General features: G+C 40.7%; 1 protein-coding gene and 1 long non-coding RNA gene across 4 annotated transcripts in view; one reads left to right on the forward strand and one right to left on the reverse strand.

The window, feature by feature from the left end:
* Positions 1-2,750, reverse strand: part of LOC149917484 (uncharacterized) — a 158,773-nt gene extending 156,023 nt beyond the window's left edge. The window contains exon 1 of the long non-coding RNA XR_016467743.1: positions 2,594-2,750. This is a non-coding gene — a long non-coding RNA (uncharacterized LOC149917484). The remainder of the gene's footprint in view (positions 1-2,593) is intronic.
* A 186-nt stretch (positions 2,751-2,936) lies between these two features.
* CYCS (cytochrome c, somatic) lies at positions 2,937-5,505 on the forward strand. 3 transcript variants are annotated; one of them, XM_031590126.2, is made up of 3 exons: positions 2,937-3,068; positions 3,940-4,116; positions 4,285-5,497. In XM_031590126.2, exons 2-3 carry the CDS (start codon positions 3,948-3,950, stop codon positions 4,431-4,433), a joined length of 318 nt encoding a protein of 105 aa, XP_031445986.1. In that variant the 5' UTR covers positions 2,937-3,068; positions 3,940-3,947; the 3' UTR covers positions 4,434-5,497. The 3 variants fall into 3 exon arrangements, with proteins under 3 accessions (XP_031445986.1, XP_089998780.1, XP_089998779.1); XM_090142654.1 differs by having other exon boundaries at positions 2,939-3,095; positions 4,285-5,505; XM_090142653.1 differs by having other exon boundaries at positions 2,960-3,089; positions 4,285-5,504.
* Positions 5,506-21,625: the final 16,120 nt, after the last annotated feature.

A 21,625-nucleotide genomic window follows, 5' to 3' on the forward strand; every position in this document is an offset into this window, starting at 1 on the left:
AGGACAGGCTGAAAAAGCTGGGGCTGTTCAGTCTTCAGAAGAGAAGGTTCCAAGATGACATGATAGTGGCCTTTCAGTATCTAAAGAGGAGCTACAGGAAAGAAGGGGACAGACTCTTTAGCAGCATCTGTGGCGATAGAACAAAGGGAAATGGTTTCAAGCTTAAGAGGGGAGATTAAAGTTAGATATAAGGAAAAAGTCTTCTACAATGAGGGTAGTGAGGCACTCGTACAAGGTGCCCAGAGAGGTGGTGGATGCCCCAACCCTGGAGAGTTTCAAGGTGAGGCTGGATCAGGACCTGAGCAATCTGATCTAGCTGTGGTGTCCCTGCTCACTGCAAGGGATTTGGACCTTCCAACTCTAAGGATTCTATGATTCTATGATCCTTTTTATCTTGACAAGAGCTTTTAACTTTTCAATAATGGAAAAATAAACATTGAGTCCAATATAGATATTCATTTTAATAACACATTTTTCATTTGAAAAAGTATATTTGTCGAAGACAACACAAGATATATATTCCAAAACTGAGAAATAAATCATGATCTCCTGAGGTTCAGCCCAGTCCCAAGAAGGTGATATTTCCTCTTTCATCTGCAGTGTACCTCTGAAGAGAACTGATTGGATGTTTTGTTATGTTGCCTCTAAACTGTACTTGGGTATATATTTGTTTTATTTTCCCTTCTTTCAGAACAAAATTACATTGCAACAAGCATAAATAAGCTGCAAAATCATCACTGCAGTTTGAAATGATCTGAGTGAATAAAAAGATGAAGTTGTTTAAGGTATAACCACTGTGAATAACTGAAAGCTTAAAACACAGTTGTTCCAGGCAAACCACATCAAGGTAAACATCCCAATTAATTTTATTACAGCTAGAAAAGTAACAGTGCACTGAAAATGTGTTGAGTAATTTTAGTTTACTTCTGCAATGCAAACCCACAAAGACACAAAAGCCTTGACTTTGCCTTCTGCACAGCCTCCAGAAATTCCACATATTCTGTCCTACTGAAGAAGTCATAAAACTTATGCAGGATTCATGCAAAATATACACTACAAATCCTGTGTCTAGCAGAGAAGGGTAACATTTCATTACTGATCTGTCCTACTGCAGAATGTTTCCAAAAGTAAAACACTGGGCACCTTGAACAACCACCCCCTTCTTGCAACTTCTGCTGCACTAGCACACCAGTTCTTCCCATTGTGTCACACACGCTCACACTTAATTAAAGCAAAGTAGGCGCAAACAAATCAGGTTCTCTCCATCTGACATGCCGGTCCTTACTGGTGAAAATACATCTACTTTGCCCCTGTACTCAGCTCTTGAGGCTGCACCTCAAGTACAGTGTTCAGTTTTTAGCCCTTCACTACAAGCAAGACATTGAGGCCTGGAATGTGTCCAGAGAAGAGCAATGAAACTGGTGAGGAGTCTGGAGCACAAGTCTTATGAGGAGTGGCTGAGGGAGCTGAGGGATTGTTTAGTCTGGAGAAGAGGAGGCTCAGGGGAGACCTTATTGCACTCTACAACAATTAGCTGAAGGGAGGTTATGATGAGGAGGGGTTTAGCCAGGACCTGAGGAAATGGCCACAAGTTGTGCCAGGGGAGATTTAGATTAGACATAAGGAAAAACTTTTTCTCTCAGAGAGTGGTCAGGCACTGGAATAGCCTGCCCAGGGAGGAGACGGAGTCAAGAGGTGTCTGGATGAGGAGCTACAAGATCTGGGTTAGTAGCTTGTGGCAGTAACGGTGATGGGAGAACAGCTGGACTAAGATGATCTTGTAGGTCTTTTACAACCTTGCGATTCTATGATTCTACTCAACTATTATATTTTTATGCCCAGAGGTGGGTGTCCCATCCCTGGAGACATTCACAGTCAGATTTGGACAGGGCTCTGAGCACCTGTCTGAGTACATCTAGCTGCAGATGTCCCTGTTTATTGCCCTTGAGCTGGTCTGGATGGCTTTTAAGAGTCCCTTTCAGTTCAGATGGGTGTATGACTCCCTCAGAAAAGGAATGAACATTGCTACAATGTCCTTCCACCAGGATCAGAAGTGGTAACCGTGAGGCTTAAGACACAGTGCTTAGCACAGAACGTATGCATTTAGACACCAAAACCCAATCAAAATGGTGAATCACACATCCTTCAAGTCTGCCTGCAGTGAAGAACAGACCTTCTGAGTGGATGTCAGCAGGCACCAGTGCTCACCAAGTCCTCCAACCAGCCCGCATCAGCCCTCATTGAGTGCTTAAAGAAGCTTAAGAGTTTACACTCCTGTCAGTTCTTAAGGCAGCTTAAAAGGCACCTCCTGCTCTGTGATGGAAGGCTTACCATGAGCCTCAGGATCCCGTTACATACAGCCAATGCCAAGAAGCATTGCACAGGCGTTATTAAAAAACCTACTGAACACCAAACTAAACACAATATCTTTAGTTTTTAATCTGTCCAGTCATATTTCTGGGAGTCTTGGTTTGAGATTGGAATTCAGCACCAGCAGAAGTCAAGGTGACCCCTGGACCTCGCTGACATGAATCTAACCACATACCATAAGCAAAGTAGCAAAGTCCTCACGGAAGCCCAACTCTCCCCTCACCCGAAACTCGCCGGCAGGGGCTGACGTCACGGTCACGGCCCGGGCCCCGCCCACCGCCACGCCGCCGCCAGCTGAGGTCAGAACGTGATCGGGACACCGCACCACACTTGCCTCACCTTCCGTTGTGCGCATGCGTGGCAAGCCATCCCGCGCTTCGCGTCTGCCTTTACGTAGAGGAGTTCCGCCGCACGTCTTCCGCCGGAAGTAGTAGGAGAGGGAGCCCGGCGCCCGCTGTCACAACCTACCCTGCTACTCGCCAGAGTCGTGACATTATCCTTGACGGACAGGTGCTATAACCAATCAGAAGTCCAGCAGGCTGCATTTGATTGCCTACCGAGCCAGAGTGGGCGGGCGGGGTGCCGGCGCGGTTTGGCTGCAGCGACACCGGCTTACATAGGGCGGAGTCCGGCGTGTCCTTGGGCGCAGAAGCCGGACGGTGTGGGGTGTCTGTACTTGTCACCGCCGTTGGCGCAGCGTAAGCGGAGCGGCCGGCTAGGCAGGTGCGGCTGGCGTCAGGCGAAGCCCACGGGTGATCAGGCTCTGACCTCCAAGTGGCGGCGCCTGCGTCTGGTGCCGCTACGCGGCCCGGCGGGACGGTTAGGCGGGAAAGGGGCGATGAGGGACGGGGCCGGGTGGTTCTGCCGCCTGCCTGGACAGCGGCCCGCCAGAATCCCTGAGGCGCGGCCTCAGCCGGCGGCGGAAGGTCACGGCCGGGCCTAGCGCCTCGCGGGGCGCCGCGTCCTGGGGGGCCCGGGAGGGTGCGGGGGGCCTCGCTGCGGACGAAGCTGCTGGGCCGGCCATCATTCTGTGGTGAGCTGACCGCGCCGGGCGCGCCGCTCGCCTCAAGGTCAGCTCACCACTGAGCTGCGGTGCCGCTCTCGGTGCTTCCGAGGCGGCGTGCTGCAGTTAGGGAGTGGGAACGGGAGCAGTTCTGTCCTTTATGCGAGGCTGTTGGTGACTGGGCTGCCCCGCGGTTGTTGATGCCCAAGCTATACCTGGAACTTGTGCTCAACTTGCACTTCAGAAGTTACTGCCGTGCTTCTTAAATGCTCTGGGGAAACCACTTGAGCTGAGGTATGGTTTCTTTTCCTGCTGAGGCATGGTTTCTTTTCCTGTTCTTTAGGCATAAAGTCTGTTACCCTAGTACCTTTTACATAGTCTAATGGTTCTATGTAGATCTTCAAACCCAAGAGCTATAACTTGTGGCTGGAAGGCATTCAGGAGCGTTACCAGATTGATGGGCTGTAGCTGCAGTTTTGTAAACCCATGTGAACCTTTTTAAAGTTTCTGTTGAGTAGTTGACCTTGATATTGTAATTCTGACCTCTGTATGTGTTCCTGGTCTAGTACCAACAATGGGAGATATTGAGAAGGGCAAGAAGATTTTTGTCCAGAAATGTTCCCAGTGCCATACAGTTGAAAAAGGAGGCAAACACAAGACTGGACCCAATCTCCATGGCCTGTTTGGACGCAAAACAGGGCAAGCTGAGGGCTTCTCTTACACAGATGCTAATAAGAACAAAGGTAAATGTAAAACAGCTCCCCTGAGCTACTAGTGGTTCTTGGTGATAGTCAGAAGTACTGAAACCTGCAGAAAGCAAAATAATGTGAACGACCAGAAAAAAAAAAGTGTATTCATTTCACTTTGAAGTCACTGCTTGTTTTTTCTTATTTTTTCATTTTTTTTGCCAGGTATCACTTGGGGTGAGGATACTCTGATGGAGTATTTGGAAAATCCAAAGAAGTACATCCCAGGAACAAAGATGATTTTCGCGGGTATCAAGAAGAAGTCTGAGAGAGTAGACTTAATAGCATATCTCAAAGATGCCACTTCAAAATAAAAGTTATCTGCTGCCTTATTTATTTCACAAAGGAGATGGCAATGGAAATGTCTGTGACAAGATTGGTTTTTAAACTTTCTATTTTTACGTATACCATGTCTAACCTTAAAATCAGTTTTACCCGTCAGATAATGTCACTCATGGTGGGTTACTGATGAACACACTTGGCAGCCGTTAACTTATGGAAGCTATGTAACTGGGTTGATTTAAATGAGTATAATGTTCAGTTGTTCTTAATCATGAAATTAAAAACAAACAAAAAAATTTTTGCCTCTTCATTGTTTAAAACAAAAGAAATTATCAAACAAGTAACTGTCAAAAGTGTAATAACTTTGATAACCCAACTCTTCAAGGTAAAGAAGCAGAGTGGGCCTTGGCATCTTCTGCCATAAGTCTTCTGTTACATTACACTAAAGATTTAAAAGTAAACAAAGACTTAAAAATATTTTTCTAAACTTGATCAGTTCTAGGTGTTGTGGTGCATATTAATCTATCTAAAGCTTGAGATAAGAGTATCTATCTCTCAAGTGCTACTTGTAAAATGACACTTGTGGCCAGATCCTTTGATCTGGGAGAAACATGTTACTTGATTTATCTGGACTTTCACAGGTGCATGCAGCAGTAGACTATAATTCTCCAGTATCATCTTTACATCTTTATGAATGTTATTGAAACTGTGTTCAGTAGATCTCCAGAGAACAAACATTTGTAGTATAATGAATGAAAGAAGGAACATTTCTTCTGGAAAGGTAACTACAAAAGGCCAAGCTGAGAGTTGATAAATCTTATTTCAGCAGTAGCATTAACCTAAAATCTACTGTTACACGCAACTGCTGATGGAGATGCATAGCAGTGAATGCACTGGTAGACTAATAGGAAACAGTCTTCTTCTGTGCCTGGCTATAGCCTGTGTCATTGATAGTGTTAAGTAGTATTTTAGTGTTTAAATTGTTTGTTTTGTTTTTTTTTTTTCAGACTAAGCAAATTGTTCAGATGAATGTATTTACTGTGTATCAACAGTAAGGCACAACTAAGAGCGATCAATCTTGTAAATTAAAAGAATTCAAAGTCTTGTTTGCTGTATGTGTCTGAAACAGATATGGTGGGGTCATACAGGCTTTATTTCACTAAAGGACAAGCAAAAGCTCAGCATGAAGAAAGTAAATGCTAATAGTGTGGTGTGAATGCTGGTATGAAAAGTACTTGGAAGTGTGGTAGAGTTAGAAAGTATTTTGAACTAGAACCAGCAAAGCTAGACTCTTCTTCCAGTGTTACCTTTGCTGTGCTTCTTTAATTGGATAGAACTGAAAACTCAAAATATCTTGAAGCTGTGCTGTAAAGTTGGTGGAATTCTCACGTTATGTCAGGACAGAATGTTTAGCAACTGAGTTGGAAGGGGCTGTTCACAGTAAGTGAAAAGAAGACTGCTGAGAAGTCTCGATGGTTGCTTTGTGATGTTTTGTGGGTTTTTTTTCTTGATTTTTTTTTTTTTTTTCAAACTGAGTGTGCAGGTAGTGTTTCATGCAAATAGGAAGGAAGACTCAATATTAAGCATGTTCAACAAACAGAAAACCAACAGAAGTGAAGATATACCTTCAAGCTGTAGTTGTTAGACACTGCACGGTCTTCAGAAGTGGTGTTTTTATTGCACTTTTACAGCTATGCAGAACCTGTTGGTTTTTCACTGTGTCAGAACCCTGATACAACAGCCCTAGATGCAGAACATAACCTTACCCAGCTCTACAGTCTTTTTAAGATGGATTATAAAAGCATACTGTGAAACTGTTCCATTGGCACCTTTCGAAACTGCAACATTTAGATTTTTCAAGCTGTTGTTCTTTTCTGATAAGGGTGGAGAAGAAACAGTATATTCTGAGGAGGGTTTTGCAGTTAGACACCATTTAAGTCTGCACAGATGAAGTTATATCCCATCAGAAAAAAACTCCAGGAAAAAGAATGATCCTTTGTCCTAAGGTAGTAATATACTTAGTTTAGCTTGTTTGGTTTTATCTGTATCTTAAAGCCTTTTTACAGGAGTGAAGTTCAAGCTAATGCATACTGTTGGAAGGGGAGAAAACTGAACTTTTTCATTCTAGATTGGTGATGGATCCTTATTTATGTTTTGGAGAAAAGAACTAACTGTTAAAATGTCACTTTTCTATGCATACAGTGCTGGTTAGCAACAGTTCACGAGATTTGTTGTAGTAAATAGTTAGCTTCCATTCTTCTTGATACCACTGGGCAAGCATGTTACCATAGCATTGCTGCAAGTGGCTCAGCAAATTAGGAATACTGAAATGGAAGAATGTAAAATTGTCACTTACTGAGGCTTGTATGAATGCAAGTACCTGGGTGGTACTTTTTTGTTGGTTTCTTGGTTGGGTTTTTGTTTTGTTTTTGGAAGGGGGGTGGGACTAGGGAAGGAATTAGATTGACTGTATAATCAGTATTTTCTTCTTTAGTTTCAAGTTTTACTGAACAGAAAGCTTATGTTTTATGAAGTAGCAAGTGTAGTGTTTTCAGTTTAAACACACATGTGGTATTTCAGTAATTTATAGTTATAGATTAAGGAGTCAAGGCACCAAACGTTGCACAATCCCATAAAGATGGGATTTTAATGGCACTGTGCCATCAAACATACACCTTTTCAAAGTATTACTTTTCAAAACCAGAATGAAACAGTAGAATTTTGAAATCATGGAAGTTATTAGTTATGCATCCTGGAGAAATTTAATGATACAGAAGCTCCATTTTAGAGTGACAATTCATGTGATCTCACTGCAAACAGCTGCATTTGGGGAATCTGCATTTGTAGCAATTCACACCATTGTAGATAGACACTGTGGCTGAAGGGTCTTTTTTTTTTTTTTTAGTTATGAAATATAGTATCAGTTGTCCAAAACAAATGTGATATGTTAGGCTTCTCTTAAGGGGAGGAAAGGAGATTGAACTTGTAAAGGAATTATCAGATACTCTAGTCTTAACATATACATCAAAGGTCATTAAAGTGCACACTTTTACTTCTATTAAGCTTGGTCATTTGCCTTTAAAATGCATCCAAAAAACTCTTCCAGGACCTAAAGCAACAAAATTCTTTATGTTGCTGCATATAGGATGAGTTGAACAGTTTAAAACTGATACCCTGAAAACCAGGTTATTCTGAGAAGAGAGCGGCCCAGCGCTAGCAAGAACATTAACCCTGAGAACCTGTATGCAGTCTTGTCCTTTTCCAGCAGTCACGTCTGAATCGGGACTGAGATGGCTACATCCATCTGCTCGTGATTCACTGCTTGCATGTAAGTACCTGCATGGACTTCTTTTCCACAATTATTTTGCTCTGAAATGGAGAAAATATTATGGTTGCTTTTCAAATAATTAGTTTCTGGTTAGGGGTTTCACCAGAGGTGAGAGACTTGGATTACATGTTTGCATTGGTGACAGGATGCCAACTGGCATCTCTGAATTTCTAGAATACTGTTTTAAACATCAAGGTGAAAACATGCTAGAACAAAAATGTTCTCTGCTTCTTTTGGTGCTGTCTTTATGCAAAATCAGAACTGGAAAGAAAACAAGCAATGGGGACCTAACTGGAGCACAGTGTTCAAAAAACATACCTTGGAGCAGGGGAAAAGTTGTGTGTTTTCCAGATGGTTTATGCATTTATTTTTAAACAGTCATGTATAAAAATAAACTTGGCAGTGGAGATCAGAAATGAATACTCAAGGCATTCTATATCTCATTAACAGTTTTCGCTGCAGCTTTCTGCTGTGGGCCAGTGTTTGTTTGATGAGGCAGTGTGAACCCCTGCTCTCTTACCATCAGAATCACCCATTTTCTCTATGTGTTTTCTCCCTCCTTGTCATCCAGGTCTTGAAACATACTTTTGTGTGTTAGACTGTGCTGCCCTCATCTCACAAAACTGCCAGTGGGTTGTAAGCACCCAAAAGTTGTTGAACAGAAGAGTGTTCTCATCTTTATGGTACCCTACCGAAATTTACTGCTTGTGTCCTCAGTCAGCTGTGACTGATGACAATTTCTTTTAATGTGTCTGATGGTTTTTAGTTGGTTCCATTGATTTTTGCTGATCTTCTTTAACTCTCAGTTTTTATTAGGGCTAACAAGCAGGTAGAGTTTTACATGGCTTTTAGCTGCACTATGTCAGGTCTTATTTAAGGTGAGCTGCAACGTGAGAACTGAGCAATAATTTGGGTCCACTTCACCTGATATGTAGTCTTCTAGACAAATAAGAAAAATGCACTACATATGGTAAATTTAAAAAATATTGTTGTTGTCACTTCTGTGTGACACCTCAATATTGCAGCCATGTGCTGACGTTAACTGGAACCAGCCTTTCCCTGACAGCTTTTCTTGCATTCTTCATTCTACTGCTGACAGAGAGCAGAAGGAAATGGAAATCAGACTTCTCTATACTGTAACATGTTCCTTATGGGACTGACATTTTAATTCCAATTATGTTGTCAGCTTACCTTCTATTGATACTGAACCTGGAGATTTTGCCAGCGCTATTTTTAAAGGAAAGGTACTGCATTTTCAATCCTACAGATTTTTGCCGTAGTCACTAGTTTTGAATTCTGTTTCTCATGTAGAAGTATTCATTAGGTAGGTAGTTTACCTACTAGATCTTTTCTTATTTCATGCTACTTTTATAATTTATACTTCTTCTGTTTTGGCTGAACTGCAGGTACTTCAGTGCTCAAATGAACTCTTTAATTTCAGTGTCTCTTAATTCTGTAGTGGACTTTTTTCCAGTTTCTGAAAAATCATTTAACTTGGAAATGTTAATTTAATTGTCTTTTTCATCATTTAAAATCCGATTTTTTATTTTTTATTTTTAATTCATTGGAGAGTGCTTTTTAACAACCCTTCACACAATTGCATTTTAGTTGATTACTCTGTGTATACAGCTCTTTTTGACCCAGGTATTCTTATGTATTGAAGAGTGATCGTATCCTTCATTAGGATACCTGGAAATAATCCTTTCTTGTAAGCTTTTGGAACTTGCTTCCAAAAAGCAATTGCATTAGGTGCTGACATCTGTAACTAACTGATCAGTTTGTTGTTTACACCAAATGAACAGAAGAGGGAGCCAATGTACTAAATAAAAAGCAAGAGGAATTCGTAACGTACTTGAAGGCAATTTTGAATGAGTCTTCGACCATTTGAAAGGCAACATTCATTTGTACAAAATGCACTTTTACTGAAAGTGCTCAGCAAAAAGTGCTGGAGATTATTAGTACAACTGAATGCATTGAAATGTCTTCTGAATTCCTAAGCTGATACGTGTTTCATATTTCATCAGGCTAACTCAAGTTCGAAGTAGCTTATATTAAATTTCAACTTATTCATATTGTAAAAGATTATTTCAGTTAGAAGGGATAATGTTACTTTCTGACTGTTAAGAGAATCTTAATCAAAAGTGGGGATCTCCAATGCATACTTTGGCTTTGTTCCTGCTGTGGAGTTCCCCCTGATGTAGTCATTTAAAGAATCATGCCTGAAATGGATATACAGATTTTAGTAGTTTCTCCACTGGCATTTAGGTAGGAACACATCAATCTTTGTTAAAAATAAGCTTTGTCCTGTTTTTAATACTGATACATAAATAATGTTTGATGATAGTCTCCAATTGCTCGGAAAACCATGATATATCATATGAGTATATACTAGCATTGTTGCAATTTAAGACCCTAGGGAAGCAGACACCTAAAATCTTGAGTGAGAACCTTAATTAGCTAGGATATGTAGCTGGGTGGTCAACCATCTGAGTGGCTTTTCTGGCACATACCTAAATATAAGGCATTTGCAGCTTCAAGATCATGTTGTTTTTCATGTCAGATCGTACTGATTACAACTCAAGCTCAAATGCTGAATATGAGTGCCAACTGGGAATCTCATCTCCCACTAATTTTCTAAAAAAATAATAATAATAAAAAATGCCAGCTTTGCAATACTCAAGGCGTTGAGCCTTCGTAGGTGTTCAAATCTTGTATTAGGTCTAAGCTTGTTTTTCAGTGCCTATTAGAAGACGTGTGAGCAGACATTAAAATTTTAGTTCATATGTGTACGTGCTGCCACTCTGAGTTCTCAGAAAGATGACACATCTCTCTACACCAGCATGCCGATGACACATCAGAAACAACTCCCTGTAGAATGAAGCAAAGGTTCATAGAACAATCCAAAGGTTGGGCTTAGCAGCTGAAAGATTCTTCCACATCAGAAAATCTATCAAGGATAGAGAGAAGTCTTCAACAACTGAACAGGGTCATAGGATAGAAATCAAGATGACACAAATGAAGAAAAGGGAAACAAAGTGGAAATGAAACAGGGTTAGTAAAGGATGAGACGTTACATATTCTCATTACATGTTCAGCATTTATCAGGATTAGCACTGTGCCTGTGCTTTAGCGTACTTAGTAGATGCCAGATACTGCAGTCTGAAAGGAGAAGCAATGGATGAGAAACAATAAAAAATAAACTCCCCTACCTGCAACTGAAAGTTTGGCAACTTCCTGTGTTCAGTAAATTTTCCTTTGGTTGGATGCATTTAATTTTGCTTCAGCTGGTGAAATCACCCAGATGAGGTTACCTGTCTCCAGCAGTCTGTATTTTGCTGTCACTTATGTTAGTGCAATATGTTCCACATTAGCAGATCAGCCAGCTGAGGCATGGTGTGATATTTACTCAATGCATGTATCAAATGATATTTTGCAGGGCTGCAAGCTCTGATCCTTCTTCTGCAACACTGGAGCCCAATGTCTCCGCTTTCACAATGTGCTTGAGTTATGCTACAGTTGATGATATAACTTCAAGTCTCAAATCCTACCTGAAAAGTACAAGGCAGTGATCTGCACTAGCTATTGTTAGCAGAATATAGGTAAAAGGGCAACAAAGAAGGACTCAAGAACAGTGAAAACAGTAGAATCAGCACTAAAAATAACTTCTGTTTCTTAGCTAGAATTTTATTTTTTTTAAAAGTATCAATGTGGAGGGGAGCATGGCCTAAATTATATTTACATTGCAGGCTTTTTCAATTATTATTTATGGAAGCTAATTCTTTGAGCCGCTCTGTGCCCATGCAGAAATCACTTTAAAGTCCTGTCATCAACAAACAAAAATAAAAAGCTACAAAGCCTGGTGAATTTGCACTGGCTATAGTGCCAGTCTGCATCTTAGCTGACTTAATCAGTTATTTTTCTTTTCCTAGACCAAGCTATGATTGATCAGATTAGCCACATTTCTGTTTTTTCTCTCAGGAAATGGTTTCCAACAACTTCTCTTCTTTATTACAAGATTTTGAGTAACTTCTTAGTTTGGTAAAGCAGTTGGTTTTACTTTTCTCCTATCAATCAAAATTCACAGCAACTGTAAATATCTCTTTGTTCGTGTCTGTCATTAAGACTCTGTAATCATTCTGGAAAAGAATAATGAAGGAAAGATACATACTTCACAGATACCTAGAAATAGGATGCATTTCTTGTTCCATCTTCTCCAGCTCTCCAGAGACCAAACAATAGATGGATGGGTATGCATTTGTAAGCTTTCTTCCTTTTCGGAGAACACAAGCTGATTCATCCCAAGCTTACACGCTTAGGCATAATACCTTGACACAATGGTTTCTCCCTTCTCCAATTTCCCTCTGAACAGGAAAGAGAGAAACATTTTGATTCTGTCTGTTCAGGAAGAGAGAAGAGATGGGTGTATGGTGGACTGCTTGCTGGAGGAGGATTAAAAAGCCGTTCTTAGAAAATGATTTCTCAGTGCTGTGTACAGCACTTTGGTATTCCCAGAAGGAAAAATGGCCACAACCACCTTAGCTGAAGCTGTTACCAGTTGGTGCACTGTGATGTGAGGGTTATGCCTGGAAGAGTTTCCAGTTTGGGCTGGTATGCTGTGAGATGTTTTGCCACCCAGAGCAATCTTTGATTTTGATCTTCCCACTGCCTGTTAGCATTAGCGTCTCCACTGCCCCTCTGTCTCCTCTCACTGCATCTCCTCTTCTGCATGGCTGAGCAGGAATTCTACCAGCTCTTGGGCATGTTTGGCTCCTTCCAAAAGGAAGAGAGTCTCCACTGATATTCCTCTGGGTGCAATTTTCTTTCTACTACATTACGATTTCCTTTCTTTCTAGCTTTAGGGTTACAGATTTGGGTTGTTACTTCTAAGAGCAACACGGGAGATTCTCTGGAGCAATGACTTCCCGCCTAGTCTTTGATTTCTCCAGGTCTCTCTTGGGCAATTCAATCACTCTTGTTTGTTTTACTGAAAGAGTTGGACTCATTATATTCTGTAATATCATCCTAGTTTGAGGAGTGGTTTGAGTGGTTTTTATGGTAGATTGGGTGATTTTTTTTGTTTGTTTTGGTTTTTTGGTTGTTGTTGTTTTTTTTTTTTTTTTTTGTAAGAACGAATCATTTTTAATTTGTAATGTCTCAGTGTCTCCATCAATCACTGTGGGAGAAAAATATAATAACATATTGACAAGGGATTTGTATTTCTTCCCATTTATTTTACTGGAAAGTGACTCAGAGACTTCAACTATTGAGTAATTATTAGGTAATAAATTCTTATTACTTTACTGCAGAAGTTCTGTTTCTTGGCACACATCAAAGACTCACTTTTTCTTCATTTCTGGACATGTCATTTTAGAGCTTATAAGTTCACTGAAAATAGTAGCAAATATCAAGCATGTGATTTATGACAGCATTCAAAATCAAAAGGTTTCAAATGGTTTTTGCTAACTTTCAGTAAAGCAGATGCAAAAATCTAAGCAAAAGCTTTATTCTAGCACAATGAGATTCTATCATATGGGAGTTACATATTATAGCTGCATATCCACAGAAAAACAAATATATTACTGTAATGATTGCTAAACCTAGCTAGCAGCTAGCAAATGCTTGTTTCAAGCTATTTTTAACAGACCTTCTGCATGAATGCTATAGTTTGTTCTTTTTTTATTATTATTTTGATTTAACTGAGGCCCTTGTCTCTCTCACACACACCAGTGTGGAAGAAGGAAGAGTGCTCATGAACTCTGACCATTGTATAACACACTTTTCCATAACTGTGCTCATAGTATAAGTGGTGGGAGTTTCTGTTTCCCATGGCTTGTTCATGCAGTTACTTCCCATCCACAGGGGAGGAAACATTCTTCCTCTTTGTGAAGTCACCTACTAAAGGAAGGCCTGGTGTTTTGTTGCTTCAGCCCATCTTTTCCAGTAATCCTTATTCAGTAGGTGGAATGAGTCTGAGACTGTGCAGTCATGTGCCAGTCTGTGAAATTTTCTTTTCAAGAGGTGCAGGGATTTCATTTGATAAGTAGGAGATTTCATTACCCCCAGGATGGTGTCCACTTTCAACTGTAAAATGAAATACTTCTAACTTTCTAAATGGGGACAAATATTATGTGTTTGTTTAATATTTGGAAGTGGGTGGAGTTCTATCTTCCCAGGCTTAGCAGCAACTACATAATAATACAAGTAATTTGTAAGTATTTAATGCAGTTTCATCAATTAAAAAAAAATACTGTTTCCTTATGCTTTAGTGGATATATGAAACTGTGAACCTGCCAATATATGTTTAATCACAGAAAATGCAAATGCTGCTAAGTTCACAAAGTTTATACAAAATATGTTAAAGTAAATATGTTAAACTGGTTATTTCTTGTCAGTCTTAAGAAATCCTTAAAAAATGTTAGTTGCCAACTGGAAATTTTTGCGGCCATATACATACGTATCTCAAACATGGGTGCCTAAAATCTTTACCACACTTCAGTGGCAAAGATTTACTCCAAGTTGGCCTTGGTTAGTGTTAGTTCCCTGTTACCAAGACCAAAATGAGAGCTGTCTTCTGAGCATTGTATTGGCTGGGAAAGCTGGGTGTAGATCATTGCATCAGGGCATCTCAATATGGGCTTGCAAAGCTGATGTATACATGTCAGGCCTGAAGGCTTAGCATTTAATTTTTCAACTTTTATAGTTGCTGATATGTCCTTTTCAAGGTTATTTTCCTTATAGTTTCAAAGTTTGCCTTGGAAACGCTCAGACATCAATATTTCTATTCCTTGTTTGAATTCTGTTTTAGGGAAGACATTGCAGAGGTAGTGCAATGCTTGTGAAGAAGTTAACATTTCACTGCTGAGTCTCTGATAGCCAGAAAATCTAATTTAATAACTAAAGCAACAACTTTGTTTAAAGACATTCTTTACCTGGAATCCCAGCTTTCTGTTCTAGACAGATCAGTGCTTCATCCTTCCTTTATCCAGCATTAAACAGTCAATTCAGAAGGAACTTGTCTACTGTGAATGGGTAACAAACTTCTTCCTCTAACTCCTTCTGAAGTAGTGGTTTGTCTACTTTCTCTGGATGAAATCTTGTCTTTGTATGGCTCTGCTGTTTGCTCACTGATTGCTATCTCAAATACAGTTATATTCTATTGCTGCCTCAGTGAATACTAGTGAATAAAAGCCTGTATGATGTAAGTTACTATGATAATAACTTCAGGCTTACTGCACTGATTTTTTTTAATATATATTTTTAAAGGAATGATTTAAAGTAATGACTCCTGGTAGATCAGAACTGATAAATAGGATACTGGATAAAGATACCCAGCTCTGGACTATGTTTTCAGAAATCCTGTTTTTGCAGCTCCATTTTTACTTTTCATATGCATCATTTTATCAATGTATATGAAGCTCAAGTGGAAAATAATCAGCTTTTGTGGGATTTAGAGCTTGCAGTGCTTCCCTATTTCTAAGCATTCAAGTAATAAAAGCTTTGGTAATCTTCTCCAGCATACAGCTCTACTGTCTTTCCAAAGCCGCTATTGCTGTTAAGCTTAATGGCTACTCTGCAACTTAGGAGCAGCTATGAGTATCAGAAAGGATGACACCACAGCTATAGACTGAAATCCAGAAAGCTATGGTTCCTGCTCCAAGAGAATTATTGAATGCATTAGCAGAACATGACTTCATTAACAGCATTAAAAGTTAGCATTTACGGGAAGGCAGGCTCTACTTTGGCTTGTATTTCATTAAATGACAACAACTTTTTGAATATTTAAACTAACACCCATCGACAGCTCGTTTAGGGCACAGGTCTAAAAGCATTTAAGACTACAGCAATGTTCTTTAAAACAATATGAAGAACTGTTATTGCACTCATATTTTTTTGAATTTTAAAAAGGAATTTTCCAGAACGTTTAGTATTTACTGATGTTCATATATAATTAAAACCACAGCCAAGATCATAAGTCTCTGAGCTAATTTTGTTGCCCAGCATCTTTCTAAAAAAAATGTCTTTTGTTCTTTTATTTTTATTTCACTGTAGAAAAAGAAACAGATTCTAAATTTTGTTCCTTTGTGGCTTTTATAGTTTTGTTTAGGGATGGCTCAGTTTGGAGACAATGGGATTGGATTGTGTCCTTCTGGTTCTCCTCTATCCTCATCTTTATACCGCAGATTGGATTGAGTGAAGATCTCTTATTTCCATCTGGACAGCAGAGTCCTCTCCTAAGAAGTTGTCATAGCTGCTTTTATCAGGAGATTCAGCTTTTGTGACATTGTCCTTTCCGGGGACAGTGAGACAGATCTCATGCAAGCCACCTAACTGAAAAACACTACTGAACTAAGTGAATAACACTACCCTCTAAGACTATCATTGTTTCCTGAGCCAGCAAAACAATAGCAATCATATTTCTTAGCTGTGTTGATGATATTTTTTTGCTTTTCAGCCTTGTGATTGTCACATGAATAATTGCTACAATTTTTATTTAAGACAGCATCATTCAATGTTTCAGAAAATAAGAATCAATTTCAATTAGGCTTTTCCAATTACCTTTTACTTATAGAAAAAAAAAAAATCAAAGTGGATAAGAATGCTATTGCATCTCTGGGGACTTCATGCTTGCAGTTGTAAGACTTGATTCTCTTATCTTCTATAGTGATACATAACAGACATAAATGTAAGGCATAATGTAAATGTATGCTGATATAAAAGCAGAGAGGAGAGAGGAAAGAATTTGGCTGCATAAAGTGCATCTTTGAAGCAGAGGGGGCAAAGACAGGAGGTCCATTAAGCCTGAAGCGGTGCAGCAATTGGAACTCAAATCCTGCAGAGAAGCACTAGAGGTAACTGGTTTGGTGTCCCTGCCAACTCTCTCCTCAGTTGTACACTTTGGGTACAGATCTTTGGACAAGAAAACATACAGATGGGCCACTTGCAGACAGAAAGGGAAGATAACCATCTGCGCAAACCTTCCCTGCACTTTTAGGGACTGTGAGAGGAGAGGGAGGGCTGATTGGCTGCCTCTGTGTCTTGTTTGGGGCTGAGTGGCCGCAGACCAAGCACATCTCATTGTGACATAGAGAACCCAGAGGGTCTGAAACCCAGGAGTACCTCTCAGCAGCTGAGATGCCCAAGGTGCTGCAGATCTGCAAGGAGCTTCCTTTGCCATGCCCGGACCTGGAGCAGATGATGGAAAGCAGACCTCTCCTAGGCAGTTAGAGAGGTTGCACAAGTGTCTCTTGCTGTCACCACATCCTAACGGAGGCAGAGGTCTCATCTATAAGGAAGCCGAGCACTGTCACTGCCATACTAAAACAGATGAAAGATGAAGTTTAAAGAAATATGAGAAGAAAGCAGGAAAATAAATAATGCCAGGAGTCAAGATAAGAACAAGCCTGTCCTTCTATTGCAGTGAAGGAGTGGAGACAATAAATCAACAAGACCTAGTCAGAGGACAGAGTACTGCATCAGTTAACAGCAGAAACTGAAGATGTATGTTTGTGTCTCAAATATTCACCTTGTTACTCACATTTAATTTTCTACCAGTGCTTTCAATAATAATGGCCATTAAACAATACCATGTGCATACACCATGGGGGAAGAGTCAGTACAAACTGTGGGGGCACCAGGGAGGTTATGGGTAAGCTCCTTATCCAGTGCCTTCTTGATGGAGAAATACAGAGACACTGGAATAAAAGGGCGAAAACTGAAGGGAGGAAAGGAGCGAGGGAATCAAGAAAGAGATGAAGGGAAGGCTAAGAGATTTCATGGAGAAAGAGTGTCTTCAAGAGTCCATTCCTTAGGAAGAAAAGGACAAAAGGATGAGATACTGAGAGGGAAGAACAGATATTGAAGTGATAGTATGGAAATTAGAGAGGCAGACCTGATAACATCTATTGAGAGACAGAACTGAAGGGATATGGAGAAGAAAAGCAGAAGATTTTAGGAAAGGGGAGTGGGGAAAGCAATGAAACTTAAAAGGACCAGACTTCTTGGAAAAGTGTGAGAAAGACAACAAAAAATTCACCCAGACATAAAACAGTCAAAGAAGAAAGGAAGAATCATAGCAGGAATAGGATATTTGGCCTATCCAGCATATTACCCCATGAGTGAATGGGTAATGGCTTGCTTCCTTCCCTAGACTGTTTGTTTGAATACAGTCAGCAGTTTTCAGTGAGTCACTCTTGCATTTAATATCCGTGTTACACTGAATGATGCTGTTGTTAAGTTGTACTTAGTGGAGATGGTCTGCAAACACCACTCTATGTAACATTTGTTCTAACCTTCATGAACCTGTTGCGGCATGAGTGTGTTTGTAAGGTCAAGGCTGATAACCTGGGAGAAATTGCACTGGGTTAGGATAGTCCTCTAGATTCTGATTCATGCAGAACTAGTAAAGAAGTTTTCCTTTGCCTTTCCTCCTTTTCTTTCCCTCCTTCCTCCCTTCCCTCTTTCCCTCCTTTCCTTCCTTTCTTCGTTCCTTCCTTCTCCTTCCTTCCTTTTCCTTCCTCCCTTCCTTCTTCCCCTCCTCGCTTCCTCCCTTCCTCACTTCTTTTCCTTTCTTTTTCTTTCCTTTCTCTTCCTTCTTTCCTTCTCCATTCTCTTCTTTCCTTCCTGCCCGCTTGCCTGCATGTTCCCAGATAAGTCTGCCAACTGGCAATTCATGCACAGTGGCCCCAGCAGCTCCAAAGGACTTTATCACTCACAGTGAGGTCAGGAGATCTTCACACCTTTGGTTCTCGACCAAGCTTCTCCACGAGAGGCCAAGCTGGTGGGTGGCAGTGGCTGCCCTGCAGTACCAATATGGTATTGATTCGGTTCTTCCTCCATCCTGAGCACAGCAGGGCTCTGTTCCTCTATTCCAAGTGAAGCAGTAGAGCAGGCCTGAGGCAGAGCAGTGTGTCAGGGAACGCCTGGGGAGCTCTGTAGGCATCATAACCTGTGCTGCAACGCCGTGCTATTGAGCTCCACTCTCTTGTCACCGAGCTGCATTAAGGCTCAGTTCTCCTAAAAGCTACCTTAGAAGGACATTGGTAGAAGATCCGCTGCACCTCCGCATGTTGTTCAGAAAGCTTTCAGGATTAGATAGGCCTATTATGGTGAGATAGTGTAAAAACATTCCCAGTGATGGCTGAAAATCTTTTTTGTTATGTCAGGCTTTGCCTGTCCTGAGAGAAAAAGGGTATTGTGCCAAATTCCATTCTGAGTGCAGCTCCGTAAGTCATTGTTAATGCTTAGCTTATGGGCAAGTAAGAACAGCCTAAATGAGCAATAGTGCATATTGAACTATGCATGAGGTACAATTTGCACAACACAAGAGCTGTGTGTTGGATGTGCTATCCATAAATGCAGTAATGAAGCTGTTTCCTTGGGAACACTCACTTTCTTCTAGCCAAATGACAAGAAATCCTTTTTGGCATTGTATGGTAATGATACTGCAAGTTTTGAAGTGCAGAAATAAACTTGAAAATCTAATCTAAAACTGAATAGTAACTTGCTGATCACAGACTTTCTAATTTATTTTGAGTTAAATCACTTTCATCTAGACAACAGCAATTAATGCCTAGACACAGAGGTATAGTGGGCAGTTGAAAAGACAGCAATGTCTTCTTCACCATGTCTCATAAACTCAATGTCCAGAATGTATATAGTGCTGCTTTAACCTTCAACAATGTCCTTTGAAGAACACATTGCAAATGCTCTGGACATTTGCTTCTTAAAGGACGACTAAAATGAAAATGGTCATGATTTATTCTTGCTGTTGTTTGTTGCAAGATCCTGACCGAGATTCAGCCCTCCTTAGGGCAGCTTTGCACGGCGTTCTGGGCAGGATGCTCTTGACAAGGGCATAGCTGGTGTTCTGTTTATGGACTATACTGCAAGGGGTCTTAGGCAGCAAAAGTCAATGTCTGCTTACTCTGTGATCTTTTTTTATGTAAGTCAGAAAAAGCTAAGGGCAGAAAAGCCCACAATATTTAGTCTGTAAAGAATATGCTGCCAACAACCTATGTTAAAATAATGTTTGGCAAACAAATCCAACAAGAAATCAAATTGACTCCTGCTAAAAATTCCAAATCAGACTTTTTAATATTGAAGAAAATGAGTGAGGGGATCAGCCATTTTAGCTAGCACCCTTTGAGTCTGCTGTTTAGTACTGATGCTAGAAGTCCAAGTTGGCACTCAGAATTTAGTCTGACAAGCATTACCCTACTTTTACCTTTTCCTGAAACGTACTGTAATATAACTGGGCTCTCATCTACTTTCTCCTGAGTAATGAGCTTCTATCATCCTAATTCTTCTAAGAAAAAGAAAGGAGACAACATCATGTCCACTTGATTTAGCTTATACCTGAAACTTACTGTTCTTTCTCCAGCCTGTCCTTTCTGCATTGTCCTTCCTTACATTCCATTTTCATTTCTGTTATTCTTCCTTCTTCCTCTTCCTCTTCTTGAGCAGGTAAGACTATTTCTTCCATGACACCTGGATTAGAAAGCCTTAAGGAGGCTGAATGCTAATACCATCTCGCTTAGTTCTGCAGGCTGTGAATTTAACCTAGCTGCAAGGGTGCCTTCTCTGCTGGATATACTTTGTTTTGTCTTTGCAGAAATACAACTGATTTCTGAACAGCTACAGTGAAAGATCATGCTGTGTGCTCTTCTCTTCAACAAACTCTTTCCTGATCAGAGAAGTGCAACAAGAAGGGTTCCTGTCTCAATGTCAGGCCAGCATGATCCATCTTGATGCAGGGAAAATCAGATTTGTTCCCCCTCAGTATCTTACAGTCACAAATGTGCATATGCACACACAAATTTTTTACCTGTCCTTTCCAGTGCTCTGGGCCTGATTGCCACACCAGCACGCTATAGCATAGAGGAAGAAAGTTCCCCTCACCTGTATGCTTAGATTTGTCCAGTGACATCCCACAACGTGAAAGAGAGTCAAGATCCAAAACAGCCCCTGCAGTCTGCTTTTGTGTCTGACAAGATGCACCATACGTTGAGACTATCAGCAGATGCTGCATTCCTCTACCTGTAACCAACCTGCTCCTGTCCTAGGACTGATTAGACCTGGTTGGACCCATCCCTCCAAACTGCCCTTATTTATTGTCACACAGAAAACTGATTGTTCAAGCCTCACTCATTCATCTTCCTCATTTCACCTCTGAAATTAGCCCAGCTCTGGCCGTGGGAACATTCTTCCCTTATAAGCCATTATGTAGGCAGATGAGAACACTGTTGGAATTCTTATGTCTGTATCCGCTGGAGGAGGCAGCTGATCTGCAGAGCCTAGGGCCTAATTCTTCAGCATGAGTGAAGCTGGGATGGAAATATCTCCCACACACTTCAGGTCATGCAGAAGCCAGAATGGAGAAAACATTTGCTGCAACTGATAGCAGAAGTAGACTGTAGTCAATCTCAAACTGCAAGTAAGTACACATTATGAGACTAGCTAAGCATGTTGAAATATTCAAAGACTGATGTAAACTGTATGGTTACTAGAAGAGTCAGAGTTTCAGCTTTCCTCATTAGAAAGACAAGTTTCTGTATCTTCATCAATGGTGAAGTTTAAAACAAGAGTGAAGCAGGTGTCAGGAGTAATCTCCCTGCTGCCAGTGTGGAAGCCACAGTGGATTTGATATTTTCTTCCTTTAATTATGTCGATTTTCATTTTCTGGCTGTCCATAAGGAAGCTACTAGCCTGTAACAGCTGTTGGAACCACATAAAATGAACTCCAGCCATGCCTAGGCTCCAGCAGACGGGTACTGCTCTGCACTGCTGATGCATCTGATGCTGACATCCCGTCCTGAAGCCAAGTGCAGAAGGCTGAAAGCTGGATATGCCCTGGAGATCAGTTTGTCCTGTCTTCTTTGGGGTTTATCTTCTTAGGCC

Source organism: Phasianus colchicus, chromosome 6, assembly GCF_987193195.1.
Source record: "Phasianus colchicus chromosome 6, bPhaCol1.hap1.1, whole genome shotgun sequence".
In the NCBI taxonomy this organism is placed as follows: Eukaryota; Metazoa; Chordata; class Aves; order Galliformes; family Phasianidae; genus Phasianus; species Phasianus colchicus.